This window comes from Momordica charantia (genome assembly GCF_013281855.1).
Source record: "Momordica charantia cultivar OHB3-1 chromosome 9 unlocalized genomic scaffold, Mcharantia_2.0 BLBB01000009.1, whole genome shotgun sequence".
NCBI classification, from domain to species: Eukaryota; Viridiplantae; Streptophyta; class Magnoliopsida; order Cucurbitales; family Cucurbitaceae; genus Momordica; species Momordica charantia.
In genome coordinates this window covers 18,670,578-18,692,743 of record NW_028275167.1, presented here as the reverse complement: position 1 = coordinate 18,692,743, position 22,166 = coordinate 18,670,578, and the positions used below count along the sequence as shown (strand labels likewise).

Below are 22,166 nucleotides of genomic sequence, written 5' to 3'. Positions count from 1 at the left end.
TAAATCCAATGGCCAAAATTCACCTTCAAAATTATATTTAAATGCACCAAATTCCCACATCCTCCACACCAATTATCAAAGCAAAATCTTTCTCCCTTCTAATTCTTCTCTCAATTTTTTTTTTCTTTTCGTAAAATCTTCATTCTCTCCTACAAATAACTTGTTTATTTTTTGTGAGAGATACATTAGAGTGTGGTTCTTTAGCCATTACTTTGGTGCAAAATTTTGTGCAGTCCACGTGTGTTTATGCATTTTTTATTTTCAAATTGGGTTTTGTAATAAGGTTTGGGTACACCTTGGGTTGTGAGAAAAGTAAATTGGTTGGATCTTGAACAAAAAAAAATATCGTGGATTTCTCTTTAGCCTAGGACAAAAAGAGGGTCGATCAGTTTGGTTCTCACCTGTAGTAGGGTCGTTGCAATAAAATACCAAAAAGAAGACTTGGGGATTGGAGTACGAATTTTCGAATCACTATAAAAATTCTCGGTGTCATTCACTCTCTTCTCTTCTCTCTTTTAAATTCAGTACTTATCTACTTTGAATTATTTTGCTATATTGCATATATGTTTGCTTAAATATTTTCTTCACTAATTATTCTTCTTGATTAATCTTTTTGTGTTGATTGCTTAATTGTTTGTTATCATTGAATTTATTTTTATTTTTTAAAAAGTGGTAGGCAACCCTATTCACCCTCTAATGTTGCCATTCGATCCTACGGTTAGTATCATTCATAAGCTACGAAAATTCTTGAATATATAAGAGATTGGAGAAAAGCCCACAACCAAGCTTTCAATTTCTACCTTTTCTAGTTCTTGTTTCACAAATTCCATAATCTAAAACCCATTGACTTACCAATTTCGCTTCTCTCTGAAACAAAATCTCACCCACGAACTAAACTCTCATCTGTCGTTCGTTTTACTATTCTTCTCTTTTTCTTGCTCCCCTCTCTTTTCTGTTCTTTTCTTTTTTTTTCTTCTCCTTAGTCTCTCTCTCCTTCTTCTTTTCTTTTATGTTTTCTCTTTTTCGTTCTTTCTTCTTTTCTTTCCTCTTCTTTTTTTTCCATTTCTTTATTTTATTTTCTTTCACTAGTAAACACATGTCACACACGTGTCACCTCTAAATTTCTTTTTCTTTTTTTTTTGCTGTTTTTTTCCAATAAAAGCCAAATGACCAAACAGTCCTTACAGTGCTGCTCTCCTTGGCTTTAGCACCGTGTTTGGAGTATTTTCCTCTCTTGAGATCTATTCTTCCCTTGGGGATTGATAATGAGACAACTGCCCATCTTGTTGCTTTTATAGATCCCTTGAAAATTAGAACAAAAATCTGATAAAACGCACGTAATACAGACATCCGTAAAAATCTCGCGTAAAACTTGTTACTGCGTTGTTTTGAGATGCTAAAGCATTAAAGAGGCTCCAGCATAGCAACTTTGGCAAAGCACCAGCATTCCTACAACACTCTTCTGTAGCACTTCGACACAACCTCTTCAAATCTCCAATAATATTTCAAAATAGCAGGGACTTAGCTAGAACTTGTACGAGTGTGGTGCACTAAGGTTTTATATAACATGAATAAATTCTTCACCCAATTCCTCATTTTTCATGCTAATTGGACAAGGATCCGCACATTGAAGCACTAAATTAGCCCAATTATTTACTAACATAATTCTAGTTAACACCCCATCTCTGATATATATATATATATATATATATATTGAAAAAAATTATATATTTTTTAATTCTTTAAAAAATATAAGTTTTTTTATGGCATAATATAAATCTTAATTAAATGCAACTACAATGTTTTAAAAAAATGTATTTATAAAAGTTAATATTATTATATATAAAATATCTAAAAATTAATAAAATATTAATGGGGAGACCTCCTTCGTCCTCACCTCGTCCCCGCTAGCGACCCCAATTAGGATACTCGATTTGACTCCGTCCCCAGTCAAATCGGGGATTCCCAGACCGAGTTTTTTTACCATCCCTACTTCCTAGTACCTACTTCCTACAATTATGCATTTAAGTTGCAGCCAACTCAAGCCTATAAATTGACAGTAGTTTCACAGTAGAAACCATCTCATCTCTTTAAAATTTACTCAGTTCTTCATTTAGTTTGAGTTCTATACATCTTTTCAAGCTTTACCTTTCATACTTTGAAGTTATCTTTCTATGTTTCAAGCTTAAGTACATTTCAGTTTTACACAAGCATTCCTTTATCGTTCTTTTATTTTTCACTTTAATTCAGTTCAGTACATCCACCTAAGCGAGTGATACACTCCCTTCAAGCTCGAAAGAGAAGAAGGTGAAGTTAGGAGGACCAGGTTTTACTCATTTAAAATTTTAAACTCTTTCTTTGAATCAATGAAAACTATTTCATTCATTTTACTTTTGTTCTTTACTTTACCGTGTCAAGCTAATTTATTAAATTGACCCCTTGACAGTCCCCATAATATGCTCACTTGGGGATTTCTTACTCTAGTAGCTGTAAGAGTCTCCGCTAGTTAACCCCGTCTAGTAGACTCCCAGTTTGGCTGATGATGTGATCATATTTGGGCATGAAGTCCAAGAATCAAGCTACGTCAATGAAAATGAAGATAAAGATGGGAAGCCCCATAAAATGAAGATGGATATCAAGGAGGATCTAAGAAAAATGTTACGATTGGACAATAAGCCCACCGCACGCATGTTGACTACATAGCGCATCCAACCATCACGGGCTATCCTCACAAGACAACATCCTCTGCGTCCGCGCCATTGCCTTCTGCCGAGCGCGCCATCGCCCATTGTCGCGCATGCTCCATGCCACTTGCGCCGCTCAGCGCGCACACGCCCTAGCGCACGCGTGTTCTACCTGCGAGACCGCCCACTTGCAGTGCTAACCTCACAAGCGTCTTGTCCAGTGCGTGCCCCTACCGCGCTAACCTCACAGCACCCTACCCGTGCGCCAGCCTCTGCCACAGGCCTGCATCCACTAAGCGCCTGACAAGGCGTAGCCCTACATGCACCCGCCAGCACGCATGCTTATCGGATGCCTGCCCATCACCTCGCACACCCGTGCGCCCCACACACCCGCCTACTGCCTCAGTTGCATGCGCCCTCCACCATTCATGCCCCTCCACACACATCCCAATTGCGCGCATTACCGCCCACGCTGCACAGCCCTTGCCTGTATGCCCCCTACGACGCACGCCCTTGTTGCGTGCCCTGCCCATGCGCGCGCGCCTTCCCCCAGCGCCAGCTTCCTTGCGCGTGCACCACAGCCCCCATGGGCACCCTCCACCATTTGATGTTGCCACCCCCCATGGGTGCCCCCAACTTGCCTCACCACCTACTCCATCATTTTTAAGGAAAAAATTTTCTTCTTATTTCCTTGGATTATTTGGTGGGATTAGATTTGGATTTGTTTTAGGTTTATTTCTTTTAAATTATTAAATTTAAATTCACTTTTAGGTAAGTTATTTACTTTTTAGGAATTTATCAATTTTTATTTTCTTTAATTTTGTTATTTTCCTTAAAACGCCAAGGGTCTTGGCCTATATATAGGCGTGTACCATCTCATTGTTGAGATATCTTTTCAATGTTGAATTGAATAAAAACCTAGAGTGTTTTTCCCCTTTGCCGTGTGCAAAACCCTTCTCAAATTCCAAATCTCTTTGTGTGGTTGAACTTAGGCTTTCGTATTTGACCCCTCGAAGCATGCTTGTTTGATTGGTCATCAAACTCGTGGAGTGTTTCTAGCCTCGAGCATAGTGAGTATTCTGTCTGCTCAAGGTAACGACTGCAAAGGTAATCCTTCTAACTCTTACCCTTTCGTGTTGAACCATCTCTACGATTTGATTCAAGTGGCTTGTCGCTCGAGTAGCTCAATACGCTTAGGTTGTCGTGTATCATTTGGTATCAGAGTTTAGGCTCTAGATCGAGATATATGTTTATTTTCTGTCTTTAAATTCTTGTCATTGTCTTTACATTCCTTTATTCAAAAGTCTCATAAAAAGTTCCATTGTTCTTTGTCTTCCGCGTGTCTTTCGATCTATCTATCTTGCATGAGAATTTTTTATTTGAAAATTGCTTTAAAGCACATGAAACTTGTTTGCTTGTGTTCAGCACCTCAAAAGCTTTCCAACAAACCAAGTTTCACTTTAATCCGAGCTCTATAGCCAAAGTTATCAATTTTTCTTCGAACCCCAGAATTTTAGAGAAACCTGCAGATAGCACAAAACCAAGAGCCGAATTAAAAAATCCATAACTTTTTGTTCATAAGTCAAAATTAAGTGAAATTGATGCCATTCGAAACATCTTTCTGTTAGCTTTCTAGAGAGCTCAGAATCGATAATTTTTGATCTGCGGTTTGAAAGTTATCGAGTTTTTCGTAAACACTATTTTTTTAGAAAATCCTGCAGCCACCGAGAAAACCCAATCCCATCTTCGACGATTCATATCTTGCTGACTTTTTTGCTAACTATAGTCAAATCAGGTATCAAATTAAAGGTCTTTAAAAGAAATTTCTAGGGACATATAAATCACTGCCATCCGAGGTCTGTAGCAGAAGTTATCGGCAAAAGAAGAGAAGATGTCCAAGCAAAAAACTTTCCATATTTGAAGCTGGACGTTTTTGGAGAAAATCTTTGGATCATCAAATCTTGTCCAAATCGATTTCTTTTTGGTAGGTAATCCTAACATTGTTTATATTTTAATTTAAAAATATATTTGGATTATTTTGATCTATTTGGACAGTCCAAAAGAAGGAGGATAGCCGCCTAACCCACTAGGCTACCTGAGAGAGGCCTTTTGTGTAGCCCTAGAATTTCTTTGAGAGAGCAGCCCCTTCCAACGAATTCCAAACCTTTTGGCAGCCCACATACATTAAGTACACTTGTTTTGCTATCATTTGTCACTGGTTGGAGCCCCATCCGAGCTGTATACATCACACACCCTTCAACCAAAGCCACCCTATTTACCGCAAAGGCTACTATTTTGTTGGTAAGTATTATTTTGTATGTGTTTGCACTACAAATTGGATTTTGAACATCTTTTTAGTTTGTTAACCAAGGTGATAAGGCCAAGAGCCTCAAGATAAGTGCAAATGAGGTTGATTATAAATTGCCTTACAATGATATGCATGATGATCATATTTTACTTGATTGCAATGACTTAAATGATTCTATGCCTATGGTTGAAAAGAAATGTAGTGAACTTGAAAGTTGTAAGACCATGCATGATATTACTATTGATAACAAGAAAATGCATGATGTTTTGCCACTTGCCGAGGAGGAGATTGCTAAGAAGGTACCTTGTGATTCTATGCACCACATTCCTAGTCCTTTAGTTACTGGAATTTTTTGTGATTATGAAGTATCCATGCTTGATCCACCAATTCATGAAGATTCACAACTTGAATGTGAGTTGGAAAGTATGAGAGAAGGAAAAGGAGAGTTGAAAGAAAGTAGCTATGGAAAGAAAAAAGAGAAAAAGAGAATGGTCCACACTATCGTACCTCACAAGCCAAATCTTAAGAGACTACTGGAGAATGATCCTTACCTTCAAGCTATTATGTTTTATCCTAGAGCTTGTATTGTTTTGAGATTTTTGCAGGAACTTTCAATTCTTAACCTTAATCATGGCCGGACAAAGGTAGAGTTGAAAGCTATGGAGAGTCAAGATAACATGGAGCTTAATGGACTCCCCCTACCATCTTCACATGATCTTTAGATCACCTTACAAGGTACGTATAAGAAAAATATTAATTTTGAAAATGCTAACTTGTTTCGTTTTTGTAGGTGATCATGAACAAGTAGAATTATGGCCAAGAATCTTGGAGAAATGTTTGTCCAAAAAGTCCTCTAAACAGCACCATGACCGAGAACACCAATGGCTATGTTGGAGAATTCAAATACCAAGCATCAAATGGAGGATAAGGAAATTGCAGCATAATGTCAACAAACCAAGTGATTGGGTTTGGAAACATTTTTGGAAAAAACGAAGATATTTCAAGAGGAATTTCAAAGAAAGATCAATAAGAGCACCATCCTCCCAACATTTCAAGATTGCTCTACAAGGTAAGAGTAATGTATATCTTCATTTTGAAGTTACTAACTTGCTTTCTTTGAGTGTAGATTACAAACTTGATTCGAGGACGAATCCTTTTAAAGAAGGAGGAGATGATGTGATCATATTTGGGCATGAAGTCCAAGAATCAAGCTACGTCAATGAAAAGGAAGATAAAGACGGGAAGCCCCATAAAAGGAAAATTGATTTCAAGGGGGATCTAAGAAAAATGCCACGATCGGAGAATAAGCCCACCGCACGAACGTTGACTAAACAGCACACCTAACAATCACGGGCCAACCTCATAAGACAACGTTCTTCACGTGCGTGCCATCGCCTCATGCCGAGCTCGCCATCGTCCATTGCAGCACATGCCCCCTCCCGCTTGTGCCACTCAGCCCGCACATGCCCCAGCGACGTGCGTTCCACCCGCGAGACCACCCACGAGACCACCCACTTGCAGCGCTAACCTTGCAAGCGGCTTGTCCAGCGCGCGCCCCTATCGCGCTAACCTCACAGCGCCTTACCCGTGCACCAGCCCCTGCCGCATGTTGCACTCACTAGGAGCTAGCCTCACAAGGCGTTGCCTCGCGCGCACCCGCCAGCACGCACGCCCATCGGATGCCTACCCATCACCCCGCGCACCTGCGCGCCCTCCAGCACTCATGCCCCTCCGTACACATCCTAGTCGCGCCTCACAACAACTCGACCAAACCTCGGCACCAAAACCTCCTCGACGCCGAGGATTCTCGGCCCAACGTTCGAGAACTTCATCGATTCGCCTCGACCCCCGTGCAGCCTAATCCGAGTCGACTTGGTCTCAGTCCTGAATACAGCATGAGGCCCACTCCGTCTAGTTCTCCTGAGTGCATTAGGATTCAATTTATGTAAATCTTAAAGGGAATGTGATTAAACTGATGTAAACCCTAAAGGGATTAAGATTCGACCTCTGTAAATACAAGGGTGTAGGGTATTCTCACAACACCCTACATTTTACACTCAACTCCTCCGATTCTAACTTAAGCATTGGAGCCCATGTGACTAAAGCTATACTGGTCTTAGTGCTATTCTGTTTTGTAGGTCTCATCGATCCCTTTACTCTAGAAGATTGGTGCAGATTTGGCGAGATCATAGGAGGCCAAATTTCTGCATCAACGATGGGCGCCGTCTGTGGGGACGTCTAAAATCTAAAAATCAAGACGATTGACAGCGAATTGACCAAGAGTTGCTCGGATCCGAGTAGATCTCGGGAGAAACAAATCGACATGGATTTTGGGAGACAACCCACAACTCTCTAACAACGAATTCCATACGACTCGGGGGTTGCCCTTACCTGAGGTAGCTAGCCAAGGGAAAATCAAATCAATAAGTTCTGAGGCAGGACCCAAAACGAACGAATCAACAAAGTTCAGGACAGATCCTAGATGAGATAAATCGACGGATTCCAAAACAGACTCTGGGATAAAACGAGTCAACAAATCTTAGAAAAGAAAAGGCAACCTACGCTCATTCGAAGTCCACAGAAGAACAAAGCTACTGCAAAGACCTGACATGCAACTACATAACCGGTCATGACCCAATCCAAGACATGACCAGACTTCAGGGCATGACTGGATCCAAGGCATGACCAGGTGTCGATCGAGCAGGTCTCTTCGATCGACCAGGTCTCTTCTGCCTACCAAGTAGATTCACCACTCGTGGAAAAGAAAGTCCATCTAAAAGTCAAAATTCTCTGCTATCAAACAATACGACGACTCAACAGTTCCTACTAATTACCAGATTGACATCTATGGAGTGACAAAGGATATCATGGTCTCAAGAAAAAGGAGAAAGATCTCATTTGCAAGGGTCTCCTTAAGAAATTTGTTGAAACCTCCAAGGTAACTCCTAGCAACAACCACAAACGACAAAGTCTTCCACTAGGGAGATAAGGATAATGTTAAGAGGGCCTGCAGGAAGAGAATCTAATAAAAAACAACGAGTATCACGAGAATGCTACTGCACTACGTTGAAAAGCAACTGATTAACATATAGAGTTTTCACTTCAACAATGGTAAGTTTGTTGTGTAATTCTGATTGTTTAGGTTTAATTTTCTGGTAACCGGATATTTAATAGATCGCATAATTTAGTACTGATTTTTTGATAACTGCATGTTGATATTATGTTTCCAAATATACTTACTCATTTGTGATTTAAAAAAAACTCATAGCATCTGAAATATAATTAAATCTTTACTACTTGAGCGTTTATCTTTTATTCTAAATGAAAATCCCTCAAGTGGAGGCATAGGTAAATAAATCAACAGCTAGTCAAGGAACTCGAACAGGGACAGACCTAGAAGCAGGCCGATAAGTTAGAAGTCAATCAGTGAAACTAGGGAAGAGAATCCCAGGGTACTGAAAAAGGCATGCGTACAGGCCCAGCAAGGTTAAAACAAAAAGCAGGCAAACCTAACCAATCAATGAAATCCAAGGGTAGAAAACCATTTGGTAAAAACTAAAATAGGTTAAAACCCAGGGGTGTTGATTAACTTAGGGTAAAAAACCGGCAAAAACCAAAAGGTTAGAACCCAAGGTTGACTAGACTGAGGGTATAAAACCATTGGCAAAAGCCAAATAGGTTAGAAACCCAAAGAATTACCATTGGCCTTGTTGAGAAGTTAAATCCCGAGGCCAGAGTCAACGGTAAAAACTAACCGTATAGCAGTGCCTAAGAGACTTGATTGCAGCCAACTACAACAAAAGAGAATGGGGGCTATGACAGGCAGCCCATGAAACGACAACCAACGACAAAAAAGGGGTATCTACTAGACTCAGGGTATAAAACCATTGGCCAAAGCCAAATAGGTTGGAAACCCAAGAGTAAACCCTAGAGTATAAAACCCTGGGCAAAATTCAAATAGGTTAGAAACCCAAGGGGTGTAGCTAGCCCAACTAAAAGTTAGATCCCAAGGCAAAAATCTAAATAGTTAGAACTAACTGTACGGTAGAGCCCAAGAGACTTGACTACAACCAACTACGACAAAAGGATATGGGAGATATGACAGCCAGCCTATAAAAACGACAATTGACAACGACAATACTCTCAACACTAAGGGACTTGATGGTAGCCAATTACAACAAAAGAGAATGAGGTCTATGACAACCAGCCCATAGAGACAACAACTAGCAGCGGCAAATACTCTGAATATAGAAGCCTTAGCATGCTTTCTGCCTTCTATTTTGAGAGTGGGGGCTATTGTTATAGGAAGAAAATAAAGATCAGAGTAAACAATCGAAAAGAGGAAATGAAGTCGAAGAAGAAGCGACCTGAAGAGAGGTAAGTGGGTCGAGGCCCAGCAACCCGAGCCAACCATAGCCGACTCGGGGTCAGCGCCGAGGAGTTCTCGGCCCAATGGTCGAGAACTTCACCGATTTTCTGCGACCCCCGTGCAACCCCATCCGAGTCAACTTGGTTTCGGCCCTGAATGCAGCATGAGGCCCATTCCGTCTAGTTCTCCTGAGAGCATTAGGATTCAATTTATGTAAATCCTAAAGGGAATAGGATTCAACTGATGTAAACTCTAAAGGGATTAAGATTTGACCTCTATAAATACGAGAGTAAGCTAAACTCTAAAGGTATGCTCACAACACCCTACACTTTATACTCAACTTCTCTGATTCTAACTTAAGCATCGGAGCCCGTGTAGCTAGAGCCACACTGATCTTAGTGCTATTCTATTTTGCAGGTTTCATCGATCCCTTTACTCTAGAAGATTGGTACGAATTTGGCGAGATCCTAGGAGGCAAAATTTCTGCATCAGCACCCTCATTTATGGCATTTATATTTATAAATTGTTTTTTATTTAAATGTAAAATATTTAATTTCCATATTTGATATACCAATCCTTAAATTATTGTGGGCCTCAAATCAGTTATTCTCATAATCCCCTAATTTACTCCTTCAAATATTCTACTAAATAATTCATTTTATTACAAAATATTTTTCATCTCACTAATATTCACTGGAATTGGTCGCCGGATTTGACATCATTTCATTCCTATTTTTGGCTCTATTTCAATACTTTTCCTACATCATCGAAAAGAAAATGACAATTATAAACTATATATGACTATATCCCAATAAACTAAACAAACAACCAACTAACTAAACCAAACCAAATAAAATAGCCTCCACAATCAAATAACTCTATATCATATGCTCAATACAACCACAATCTAAACCAAGCATCAATCTTAACATATATTAACAAAAGATATAATCAATTGAAATTACCACAATCATTCTCAGATAGACTTATATGTTAAATATAAATTATATACTATTATATCCCAATAGCAACCCTTCTAACATACACTTCTATCGAAATATAAACTACATATCCGACTATAAACTTATAAGTGTTGAGTTCAGTATGAAGAATCGATACACCAAAACCAAGCTTAAAATTAGCAAATTGGATACATACGCTTATATATATCAACAAAATTATATATGAGTATATCATTAAACAAGCCCAACATGTATGGCTCGATAATCACAGTAGTTGAACATAGATTAATCAATTCATTTGTGAAAAATAGTTTTTAAAACGACAATGACAATTCTTCTAATTTCGATATAATGAATACCCCAAAATCACTCACAAAACACCCCGAAAATCATCCCCCAAATGACTAAAACTGATATGTATGTGTGCTACAGTTTAACCAAACGTCGAAATAAACATCAAATAAACAAATAATTGAAACAAAAACGAAGGAGGAGCAAAATACTGGAATATTAAAATCTAACCTCCGAATGAATAAACGGGCATTAAAGGAGGCGGTGGTGGTGGCTGTGGGTGGTTGCTGTGGGTGTCTGGTAACAAGTCAGGCGGTGGCTGACGGTAACACAAATGGAAGAAAACGAAGAACACTAAGAAGACGAGGAGAGTGGCTGCCGGAAAAAATGGTAAAAAGCGAAAATGAAGAAGACGAAGAGAGAACTAAGAATTGGGAATTTTTTTTTTTAGGAAAGTGAAACGGTGCAGTAATTTAGGTATTTAAAACATAAACTGCCCAAATCAACCATTTTTCCATTTTGAATTTTTATACTTTAATATTAATTATATGTATATAAAAGAAGATATATTGGTAAAATGTTAATGGGTTTCATCTCAAAGTGGTGTATTTTAAATTTTTAAGAATGAATTCCTTTGTGTAATTAATATCTCTAAAGGATCTATTAATGTACTTATCCTTGAATAAATTTTCAATCCCAATAATTGAAAATTTAAAAGATACCTTAACCCAATCCAAGCCAACTCATGAACACCCCTAATCCAAGCAATAATGGTTCAAAATGTATATTTAAATTTTAATGAGTGATTTTAAGATAAGAATATTAGTTTATTTTGGACTTATTAATATTAAAATTAAAAAATATAATTAATTTGCATATATCATATTATAATAATAACAATAATCCATTTTCAAATTAGCAATATTTAAAAAGTGGATGGTATTTTATTTTGAATTGATAAAATCAAATGATATTTAATTATAAATTATCCATATTAAAAAGTTATTTAATTTTCAAATTTACAAGTATCTGTATTTGCATAAACAAATAAAAACAAAAACAAAAGCATGTGTAAGTTAGTTGTTTTCAAACTTATTCATATTAAAACATTGAAGATAAAGTTTTATTTTTAACTTAATCATTTTTAAATAATCAAGACAATGTATTTTATTTCAAGTTAGTTCAATTCAAAATATTTTGTTATATGCAATGTGAAACTTCATTCCAATTTATTGTTTACGGTTTGATTGAATTTAAATTTTAAAATACATGTTGGTCGGTGAATAAAAGAAAATAAACAAATTGAGATAGGAATACATAAATTATGAAATATAGATTAAAAATAAAAAATAAATGAAGGAAAAAATTTAGCAAAAAAAAAATAGACAACTCAAACCTTGACAACACATTCATACACCCCAAACATAGGCTATCAAATCTCATCTAACATAGGCTTTCCAATCTCACCCATCACAACACCGGTGCTCCCTAGAGAGTCTTACTGTGGTTTTTTAGTGTTCTGAATTCTTTTGAGTGATTGTGAATCTTTGAATAATTTTGAATTGCTTTGAATGATCTAGATTCAGAGTCCTTCTCCAAATGAGATGTGACATCCTCTATGCAGAGTCGTGTGACAATGGATAATTAGTCAAAATTTATCATTCAATAATTACTTTTAATACCTCATCAAAATTAAATGTGAAAACTTTTCACGAATCAACCAATAAGTAATACAAAACCAACTAACAAAACACGTCAAATAATGTCAATGTCTAAACACAATTGTGAACCTAGTAAAAAAATCAAGCAAATAAAAGAAGTTCAAACTTAGAGATGAAATGTTCAAATCCTTCAAAAACATCCGACACCGTTAGAAGAATCAATGCCTGCAAAAATAGTATCCTTCAACTATAAAAATGCTCATAGCTAGTCCAACATCTTCAAAAAGGAAAAGAAAGAAAGAAACTTTTACAAATTAATGGAATTAATTGGACAGTTTATTCAAGTGTAGGGTTTTAATTATGAGAAAGACTGGATTCTCTTTCGAGTAGGCCCCAATTCCGAAAGGAGAAGGAAGGTTGGAATGCCAACATGTGTCTATTATTGAATTCACCCGACCCTATATTATATATAGTACCCATTTTTTGAAGTGCCAAAGTCACTGAATGGGTAAGTAGCCAATCCCTAAAACAGATTATATAATGTACTTTATCTGCTGGGTTACGGGTGGACATTTTACCAGAGGTTTCTATTGTATCAATAATCTACCCTTGTTTAATTCCTGTTATTCAAGTGTAGAGTTTTAGTTGACGAAATTGAAAATTTAAGATTAAAATTAACTTATTCGAGTAGCTGTTTACCGTTGAACTATACTCATCTTAATTTCATTTTGATATTAATGAAAATGTTAATAAAACAGTGATCCGATAAGTTTTCTTGGAAAAGCATAGAAATCAAGAAAATCAAAAAAATATATTTAAACTAATAAATAAAAATTACTCAAATAACCAACTTGGTTGGCTTACTTTCAATTTGATAAAACCTCACAACAAATTATTACCCTATTGAGCATATGATACATTTTCTATTTTGGAGGCTGAGTTGGGATTCTTTTTTTATTTTTTTCTTCTTTGGTGACCATGTTTAGTCAACTATATTATTATTATGGTTTAAAGTTATTATTATGGTTTAAAGTTAGTGAACCATCATGGGATGGCTCAAGTGGTCAATGAGGGTCATTGTAAATAGCAAAGTACTTATGGCTATTATTGATCTGATCTTGCCAGGAAGAAGGGCATCCAACAGCCTACAGAGTGATGGTGATGCTTCTGTCATATATTATAATAGTCTATTTTTTCATTTTTTAGGAATCCGTATAAATAGACTGTTTAGCTTAGTGTTCGTATCAAACTCTAAAAAGAGGTTGTTTTCTTGCAATTGAATCAAAAGGAACAGTTCTTACCTCAAAGGAGGTGCAGCCAGCCTATCCATCAAAACATAATATAGGAAAGTAAGTCCTCTCCCTTGTCAAGTCCGAACGAATGCTTAGTTTGCCTTGAATGAGAACTCTTGTTGCTTGTTGGCAGGTAGCTCCATGTAAGGTTAGCTCGAAAGCGAGTTCTTACTCTTTGACCTGAGGGGAAGAAAGCGGTGATTACCTGGGGTGAGGTTGACCTTCTTTCTGCGGTACGGTTATTAGTCTTATTAGAGCTGTGTGACTGTGACTTTCTTCTTGAGAAGACTGCTTTCCTTTTGAGTTCAAACCATAGTGGCCACCTATCTAGGATTTAATATCCTACGAGTTACCTTGTCAGCCAAATGTAGTAGGATCAGGCGGTTGACCCATGATTAGGCGAGGTGCGCACAAGCTAAGTTAGTGTAGACAATAGGAAGGGGCGGTATTTTTCTATTTTAGATGAAAAAAATCATCTCGTTAACGTCGAACTTTAATGGAAGTGAAAAGTGTCATTGAATTTCTAACTCAAACAAGTACTATAAATATAATTACTCAATCTTCTTCGAAAATAAATAAATCCGAACAAAAGAATTGGGTATTGAAAATATTAAATACAACAGCTAAAGAAATATTAAAGGGAAACATCTTAAGAATTTGAGGTCACCAACTGAATATACATTCAAAAGGAATTAAAAAAAAAATTATATATCCACCATTTCATGTTATAAACTCATTTTATATTTGTTAAAATTAAAATATGTAAAATATAATATATTGTAAATTATATAATACTGTAAATATAATAATTAATCAAAATTGATAATATATATTTTTATAAGTTATTAATAATATTTTAGATTCAACTACATATTTAATTAGTATCTACACTGGTTTATAAATATATTACTAAATACAACTTAATAATTTTAAAAATGAATAGAACACTATTTTTATTATTTCTATTTTCAAATCACCAATCAAAATGCTCCCTAATTAATTAAAGATTTGAACCATTAATAGTTTTCTAAGCCAAAATCAAATATACCTTAACTGCCACTATTGAGTGCTAGGTTTTCTATTTTATTTTTGCAAGTCCCATGGAAATTAACCTCGAACTAGGATCTATAGAAAGAACAAAGACAAATTTAAACATTTAAAAGTACAGGATCTAAAATAGAATAAGTTAAAAATTTTAGACCATAATGGCATTTTAATTTGCGTATAATCTACCCCAACAAAACAATCCCTGATTGATAAATGACATCTTCTGTGAGTTAGAAATGGGCAACATCTAAGTTCATCTCTTGCAAGTTCTCTCTGTTCAAAATCCCTACATCATGATTCAATAATAATTTTTTTAAAAAAAAAAAAAGAAAAAGAAAAAAAAAGAAACCGGAGAAGATCAACCAAATACTTGGAAGAATTTAACAAGTTTTCTCTACTGTTACACTGTCCTACATTTTTGTTCAGCACTACCGTTGAATGCCATTTTCCTCTCAATATCCTTGAATGTTTAGATCAAATTGTGAGATTTGAGACAGCTACTTATCCCTATTACATTCCGACTAATTTCACGAGACAACCATTTAACTATACTACATTCCCGACTAATCACTTGTTAAGGAGGATAGTCATCATTACTTGAACTCATTTCCTCTTAAGCCTCTTTACTTTTCTCAATGGCCACATGACACTCCACCATCCATTGAAAAGTCAAAAGTGATAAAGTAGAGAATTCAGGAGTGTGACTAAGGTATTTGAAGCGATAACTAATACATTTCAAACACATATTCCAGGTACTTTGAACTCAGTCTATTGAAGCTAACTAAAAATTACCCATATTTATATATATATATATATATATAAGAAAAAACAGGTAGAAAAATTAGAGGCACGGACAAGATGTACTCAAATATCAGAACAAAACTGTCACGACTGAATTAAAAACACTTGCCTAGGAAGTTTAGATAATTCCAATCTTGTTTGCCACGTCTAAAGCATCATAGTCCGGGGTTAACCTAACATATGCCTTTTTCGTTCCATCAGGCCTGCACAAGATCGTACATTCCTAGAACATCAGTCATCATCAAGAAACATTATACATACAAAAAAGCAGGTTAAATTACAAGTCTAGTCTATGAATTTTCAATTTTGCATTTAATAGAACCTGAACTTTAAAATGTGTCTAACTAATCCCTAATCTCATAATTTTGTATCGATTAAGTCTTAGAATTTTCAATTCTATGCCTAATAAGTCCATAACCTAATCAACATTCTGTAAAATTCATGAAATTATTAAACACAAAATTAAAAGTAGGAGGCTCTATTAATGTCTTCTAGTCCATGAATTTTAAAAATTGTCGAATATGTCAAGAACCTAATAACCTGTTAGACACAAAATTTAAAATTTAAGGATCTATTAGACAGTTTTAAAATTCAATGACCTATTGATAGGAACTTCTTATTTTTTATTTTTTATTTCTTATTTTTTGATAACAAATGATTCGTTGAAAAAAAGGAAACAAAAGAACAATTTAAGGACAAGGACCGAGACGTCCCCTTCCCAAAAGAACACTAAAAAAGAAAAGCTCTCCAATCAGGTTTTTTCTCCAATCTTGTAAAATCACAGAGGTTGTAATTACAAAAGGATTTTCTATTCCTATGGCACCACCAAGATGCCGTAATATGGACACTATTACAAAAAGAATCAACCAATAGCCATTAAACTAGGTAAGAAATTGAAAATTTAGGGATCTACTAATTTTTTAAAATTCATAGACTTGTTAGATACAAACTTAAAGTTCAGGACTAAACTTGTAATTTAAAGACTGAAGACTTAAATAATATGCACAATGAAACACAAACAGCCATGCGCGGTATTTCTATCAGGAAAGCTAGAAAGAATGATATGAACTAAACTATTCTTCCTTCTGTACTGTACCAATTTCCAATGTAAATGATGATGGTATGCTCTACTAGCAAGTGCAGCTTCTAAATTCATAAAGTATACCTGATTAAAGTGTTAACTTTCTTCGTCTGAATGTCATACATCTTCTTCACAGCATCTTTAATCTTTTTCTTGTCAGCACGAATATCGACAATAAAGACAAGGGTGTTATTATCCTCAATCTTCTTCATCGCAGACTCAGTGGTCAGTGGATATTTAAGAATTTGGTATTGGTCCAACTTGTTCCTCGGTGTCGCACTGATCCGAGGATACTTGGGATTCCTGTCCTTCTTCAATGTCTTCGGCCGATGGAATGTGACTGATGTTCTAATCTTCTTCGCTTTCTTCTTGAAAGTTGGCCCAGATTTAACTGCCTTGGCAGTCTTCAGGGCTTGAGCTTTAGGATCAGCCTTTTTGGTGTTGTCAGCTGCAAAAGACCAAAAACACAAATTCATAGTCATTAAGGATGGATGCAGTACAACCTGCAGTTTATTCAGCTCAGATTCCACCAGTATATTCAATACAATTCACATTGAACACATTCATTAAACTGTCTTGAGAACTTGGATCCATCAAACCAAAAAAACAGGACAATCTAAAATACTTGAAGGAATAGCACTGAATAAAAGCAAGAGGACATATTAAACCAATACTTTGTCTTGGTACAGACATAGAGGGTTCGTCTCAACTAACCACCATTAAATAGCGCACAGAGAACAACACAATTCTTTTAATCTATCCGAAGTAGCATAAACAACTGGCACATCGAAAGCACACTAGTTGTTGCAGTTAAGAGCAGCAGTTGATTTCAGAAATTAGGTTTCGAATAGTAGCCCCGTTCTAGATTATCATAAACAACAGAAATTCGAAGATATGAACATTCCGAACTGAAACAAACACCAAAAAGGATAATGCGGGCGTACCTTTAGGTGCCATCGCTGATCTAACTCACCCCCTGCCAGAACGAAGCAATAAATTAAGAGGAATGGAGAGAGAGAGAGAGGCAAGTAACCAAAATGAAAACAAAGAGAAATGAAAGATCGAAAGATGCTACTTAAAGTTGAGAATGGGAAAGATCAAAAAGTTGAGAATGCATAGGAAAAATTGCATACGATTGTCACAGCGTTAGAGAGAGAGAGTACCGGCGGCTGCGTTGGGTGCTGCCCTAGAAGGTAGAGTGAAAAGATGAGAGAGAAATGGTTTACAAAGAAGACTGACTGAAAATGAAATAAACAGAATGGGCCTTTTTACTTTACAATGGGCTGGGCTGAAAATTGGATTTTTGGGTAAATAGTGTTTTGGGATAACTAGATATAGCCCTTTAAAATAAACAACTTCAAATTCAAAATATGACCAAACAATTTATACTTTTCAATAATGACCAATGTAAAAATAGGAAGATTTGTACTAATGTTTTAATGACGATCATTTTTCATAGGGCATCCCTATCTAACAATTTTTATAGGATAATTCAAATATTTTTAGAATCCTACCTATATTTGAGAGAATTATATAACAAATCTAAGGAAAAACAATAATATCTAATAAACGTTAATAAACAAAATGTAAATTATAAATACAAAGACTAACACTCGAATTAGAACAAATGGATGAACAAATACAGTGAAAAAATAATCAAAAACAACAAATAAAAAATACGGTGAATAAAAAAATACAATAAATATGGTGAACAAAGAAACAAAAGTATAATAAATATGGTGAAGAAAGAAACAAAGATATAACAAATACGAAGAAAACAACAAGTACAATCACAAATATGGTGAAGAGAGGTGTATTTTTGTGAACAATTAATACAAAAATATAAAAATAAGGAGAGAGTAACAAATACATTGAACAAAATCAACTAAAGAAATACAAATAGTGTGAAGAAATAAGGTATATTTTTGTGAACAATTAATACAAAAATATAAAAATAGGGAGAGAACAACAAATACAGTGAACAAGATCAACTAAAGAAATACAAATAGTGTGGAGAAATAAGATATATTTTTTTTGAACAATTAATACAAAAATATAAAACACTCTAACCTCAAACCAAAAAGATATACAAACTATGGAAACTCAACATATAGGCCTCCATCTCCTTTACCCTCCACCTCCCTCTGCCCCACCTGCATCCCATTTCTATCACCCACTGTCTTGCCTCATCGTTGTCCCTCGCTTGATTCCCCGTTGTCAATTCGACTCTGATAGATTCCCTCTCTGATCGTCTCTGTGATATCTCCTTATAATTGGTGAATTATATCTCCATATATATCTAAGTTTATAATAATAGTGGTCGGGGAAAATAAACTACAATCTACGAGATCAAATAGAATATAGGGGAGATAAATGGGAGTTAGGATATTTTGATTTTAAAACTAATAACTAAATAGAAGGATAAAAGTGTCAAATATCAAACTTACAAAACAGTTACAATAATATAAATAGACATTTTTCATTATCAAACATGATTTGACCATTTTTCAATAACCGGTGACAAATAGGGATACCTGCTATAAATTCTCTAGCTTTTTTTCAAGATAGAATTGATTTTAGGGGTAACATTAGATATATCATTTAAAATAGGCAATTTTAAAACATGGTCAAACAATTTTTTTTTTTTTTTTGAATAATAGCCAACCATGTACATTGTTTTAGGTACAAAATTACCCTCTTCTAAAATAATTTTAAAATAATTAGTTATTTTTATTTTTTTTATAGGAGAATCCTACCTAAACATTTTTATACGATAATTCAAATATTTTTAGAATCTCACCTATATTTTTTATTTCAAATATTTTTCCAACCAACTTTAAAGAGAAATATACTAACAAATCTAAGGAGAAAAAGAATATATCATAAACATTAATAAACAAAATGTAATTAGAAATAGAGATACAACAAATCAATGAACAAATACGGTAAACAGAGAAACAAAAGTACAACAAAAACAATGAACACAAAAATACAACAAATACAGTTAAGAGAGGAACAAATACGGTGAAAAGATAAACAAATACGGTGAAGAGATGAGTATTTTTGTGAATAATTAATACAAAATATAAAAACAAGGAGAGAGGAACAAATATGGTGAACAAGATCAACTAAATAAATACAAATAGTGTAAAGAAATAAGGTCTATTGTTTTCAAAAATTAATACAAAAATATAAAGCACTCTACCTCAAACCCCTTTACCCTCCACCACGTGCCACCCTAGTTGCAACCGGCTCTATCACCCACTGCATTGCCCCACCTGTTCCCTCGCTCGATTCCATCAATTTGTCTGCATCTTCTCCCTTTGTCAACTCGGCTCCCTCTCTGACCTTCTCCCTCATTGTTATTCAGTATGATGTCTCCTTAATTCTGTCTCCACGTATATATCTAACTTTATAATGATAGTGGTTGAAAAAAAAAACAAGAATTAAGGAGGGAGAGAACCTACAAGAGATAATGGAAGTTAGGATATTTTGATTTTAAAATTAATAACCAAATAGAAAGGGTAAAAGTGTCAAAAGCATACTTGTAAAATAGTTGAAAGAATACAGATGGAAAATTTTCATTACCAAAGATGATTTGACCATTTTTCAATGACGGGTGACAAATGGGGACACCTACTATAAATTCTCTTGATTTTAGATAACCACCAAAATAAATAAGACGTTCTAAAAAATTGCCAAACATATATGATATTGAAAGTTTTTTTAGAATCCTAAATAGTATTTTAGAGAAATATATACCTCTGTAACAAATTATTAATATGTGCTTGATTTTAGAGATTTATTTGTAGACTGAATAGCAAGAACAATGGGTTTTAATTGTAGGGAATCATCAACAGTAACAAATCAAAAAATGAAAAATGAAATTTAAACAACTAAATCTAATTTTAAAATTTATTCTCTATATTTTGGAATCGAAATCGAAAATATATAAATATTGTTAACTTTTGTTAAGACAGATTTTGAAATTTAATCATTTTTACTTTTAAAATATAAAATCTAAACTTTAAAATTCTTGAAGTGGGAGGGGTAAATATGATTATTGGTATATAACTTTGTGATTTGAATGATTTTTCTATTATAGGGAATAAAAACAATCCAAACGAGATGAGAGGTCGGACCGTGAAAGAAGAAGAAGCCCGAGATCATCAACGAATGGTGGCCGACCCATAACGTAAGGGCCAGCCCAATTTGAAAACCGACCCGCCTCGACGCCGGCTTCTTGTCTTGGCCTTCGGGTCAAGACACAACCCGATCTCTTCCGCCCGGTCCCTATGCCAATGTTGTCAACTAATTGTGCTACCAATTCTTATATGTGCAAGTATACACAATCGTTGCAGCAAGTAATAAAAGTTCGAATCCACGAAGACTTGATGCTTACACTCAATACTCACTCAAGAAAACAATGCAATATGCCAAGGGGTTTTCTTCCAACTAATAGCTAAAAACTGCTGAGATAAAAACCTTTTAATAATTATCTTAAATCAATCACAAGTAGTAAGTTTGCTAGCGTTACCAAACATCCACAGTTGCTAAATAAGATCTTATGAAAATAAGGGCGCAAGGGGGAGAGGAAATCCACTCTTCTGGGCCACCCTAACTATGCTGCAGCATTAACGGAGTAAATGCAGTGGTCAAACAGACAAGATGTTTTTCCAAACACCCCATATTTTCTACTACTAACGTTCATAGACAAACATTAACAGCATATACGCACAGTTTTTATAACCAAGCTAGGTGATGCTCATCACTAAGTCACCACACGCTAAACTCAAGTAGACTCTAGCTCAAGATGAAAGGTTTCGCTCCTTAATACATTTTTCCAAACATTATCAAAGAGGTATTTCAACATGATGATCAAGCACATTGAAAATAGAGTGATAAAACAACTTCAACTCAAAGCAAACTTTCATTAAAGCAAACAACAACGTTACAACCCAGGAAATGAGTTTAGAACATCTCCCCCTTACACAAGTTAATTAGCTAGACAATGCCATAAGGAGAGTCAAACAAAACGTAGGAATAAAAACAATACAAAGATGCTAAAGTTGCTGGGTGTGTTGCCCTAAACTCGTAGTTTGTATTTTGTAAAAACAAATGTCTATTTAATAAAATTTTATTCAATAAATTTGTTGTTGAATCATAGCTTTGCATTGTCCAAAATCCAATAAACTAAACATCCAAGGTTATTTTTGATGTAATCGGGACAGTATATATACTGGGTATATAGTTGATATACGAAGTATATATTTGATATACCCCTGATATATGAATGGATAATGTCCCGTGAATAACCTAAAGGGTCTATAGTATATGGATAAGGCTGGGTACCTTATCCTGACAACACTATGGATACGGCCCGCTCTGTAAATGTTACAGACGACTCGATCCAAGTCGTTCGTGTGGAGACATGCGAGTGGAGGTATCCTATACAATGAGTTTGTATAAGACCGGACCGCGAATAGGCAATCTTTAGATGTAACACTATTAACTAATAGATTATCATTTCTTAGGATGACCAGGCAACTCATTCTCAATCTTGAGTGAGTTATGGACTCCTGCCCGTGAAGGCTCGTTCTTTGATCTTTATGGGTGAGAGTGGCCCGAGTCGTCGACTCAACATTCCTACCATTTTGGGGACGAGATCGA

General features: G+C 35.5%; 1 protein-coding gene across 2 annotated transcripts; it reads right to left on the bottom strand.

Moving 5' to 3' along the window:
• Positions 1 to 15,385: 15,385 nt before the first annotated feature.
• LOC111021582 (large ribosomal subunit protein uL23) lies at positions 15,386 to 17,754 on the bottom strand. 2 transcript variants are annotated; one of them, XM_022298598.2, is made up of 4 exons: positions 17,660 to 17,754; positions 17,441 to 17,472; positions 16,581 to 16,944; positions 15,386 to 15,618 (listed from the first exon to the last, which is right to left on the bottom strand). In XM_022298598.2, the coding sequence occupies exons 2-4, from the start codon at positions 17,451 to 17,453 to the stop codon at positions 15,534 to 15,536; spliced, it is 462 nt and encodes a 153-aa protein (XP_022154290.1). In that variant the 5' UTR covers positions 17,454 to 17,472; positions 17,660 to 17,754; the 3' UTR covers positions 15,386 to 15,533. The 2 variants fall into 2 exon arrangements, with proteins under 2 accessions (XP_022154290.1, XP_022154291.1); XM_022298599.2 differs by having other exon boundaries at positions 17,630 to 17,751.
• Positions 17,755 to 22,166: the final 4,412 nt, after the last annotated feature.